Source organism: Frankliniella occidentalis, unplaced genomic scaffold, assembly GCF_000697945.3.
Source record: "Frankliniella occidentalis isolate FOCC.00 unplaced genomic scaffold, Focc_3.1 Scaffold3746, whole genome shotgun sequence".
In the NCBI taxonomy this organism is placed as follows: domain Eukaryota; kingdom Metazoa; phylum Arthropoda; class Insecta; order Thysanoptera; family Thripidae; genus Frankliniella; species Frankliniella occidentalis.
The window spans coordinates 1-1,674 of NW_026270800.1; the positions used below are offsets into that span (position 1 = coordinate 1).

At 70.3% G+C, this 1,674-nt stretch overlaps 1 protein-coding gene across 1 annotated transcript; it reads right to left on the reverse strand.

The window, feature by feature from the left end:
• Nucleotides 1-6: 6 nt before the first annotated feature.
• LOC113215601 (fork head domain-containing protein crocodile-like) lies at nt 7-1,540 on the reverse strand. Its single transcript, XM_026435241.2, has one exon. It carries the CDS (start codon nt 1,254-1,256, stop codon nt 33-35), a length of 1,224 nt encoding a protein of 407 aa, XP_026291026.1. The 5' UTR covers nt 1,257-1,540; the 3' UTR covers nt 7-32.
• Nucleotides 1,541-1,674: the final 134 nt, after the last annotated feature.

A 1,674-nucleotide genomic window follows, 5' to 3' on the forward strand; every position in this document is an offset into this window, starting at 1 on the left:
GGGAGCCCTGGTGGGAGCCCTGGTGGGAGCCCTCAGTACTTGGCGGCCCCACAGTCCTGCTGGTAGTACACGTGCTGGTGGTGGGCGCCCTGGTGGGCGCCCGGGTGCGCCCCGGAGTGGGGCACGTGGTGGGAGCTCTGGTGGGTCTGGTGGCCGACGCCCAGCTGGCAGCTCGGGTTGTGGCCGTCGTACATGGAGGCGGTGTCCGGGGAGGCGGCCGCCTCGGGCGGCGACACGGGCGTGTACCAGGCGTGGCCGTGGCGCGCGAACTGCTGCTGGCCGAGGACGTCCTCCTGCTGGTGCTGCCGCGGGTCGTGCCGCACGTCGTGGAGCACCTGCTGGTGGTGCGCGTGCGGGTGCGCGGCGGGGTGCGCGGCCGGGTGCTGGTACTGCGCGCAGTGGTAGGGGTACCGCGCGTAGCCGGGCTGCGGGGACGCGCTCAGCGTGTCGAAGGTCCCGGGGCCCACGATGACGGAGCCGCCGGCGCCGTCCAGCACGGTGGTGTCCAGGCCGTGCTGCGAGGCCTGCTGCGCCTGCTGCACGTCGGCCAGGGTGACGGCGGGGGGCTTGACGTCCTGCTGCAGGTACTTGCAGGCGCTCAGGTGGTCCGTGGAGGCGGACAGCGGCTCCCGCTTGAGCGGCTTGCAGTCCTGAGCCGCCTGCTTGCTCTGCTTGTCCTCCTTGTCCTGCTTCACGGCCTGCTGCTGCTGCGGCTGCTGCGGCGACGTCTGCATCGCGCGCTTGAGCTGCTCCTCCTTCTCCTTGAGGGCGTCCTTCTTCTTGAACCGCCTCCGGCGCCGCAGGTACGAGCCGTTGTCGAACATGTTGTACGAGTCCGGGTCGAGCGCCCAGTAGCTGCCCTTGCCGGGCTTCTTGTCGTCGCGCGGCACCTTCACGAAGCACTCGTTGAGGCTGAGGTTGTGGCGGATCGAGTTCTGCCAGCCCTGCTTGTTGTCCCGGTAGTACGGGAAGCGCTCCATGATGAACTGGTAGATGCCGTTGAGGGTGACGCGCTTCTCGGGGGCGTGCTGGATGGCCATGGCGATGAGGGCGATGTACGAGTAGGGCGGCTTCACCATGTCCTTGTGCGGCATCTGCTGCGGGTAGCCCGAGTAGCCGTAGCGCGTGTACTGGTCGTACGGGTACGACGCGATGGTGCCCACGGCCGGGCCCATGCCCACCGCCGGCCCCACGGACATGCCGGACATGCCCGGGTGGCGGTAGTAGGCGTTCTGGTCGCCGAAAAGGGTATGCATCTTGGCGTCGAGGGGGGGCGGCGTCCTAACTCATGTTCACACAACAACACACTGCACTGCACTGCACTCGCGACGCGTCCCGGGCCGCGGCCTCGGCGGGGGCCTCGGGGGCGAGGGCCGGTGCCCGTAGCTCCGCGCTGGCGCTGGCCGCGCTAGCCGCGCTCGCTGCACGCTGCGCCGAGTTTGCGCCTCGGCGTCGTCGCGAAGGCCGTGCCCGTGCACCGACCGGTCCAACCAACACACACCCCAACCAGTTTGTTTCCTTTCGCTACAAAGACTCACAATCCAGTGAAAACAAGCGGGCGGCCGAGCCGTTACCGGGCCCGGGGATCCGAGCAGCCCGCCCCCGGGCCTCGCCGGGCCGGCGGGCCGCCGCGCGCCGAGCGCTCCCATTGGCCGGCCCGCCCCCCACCACCCG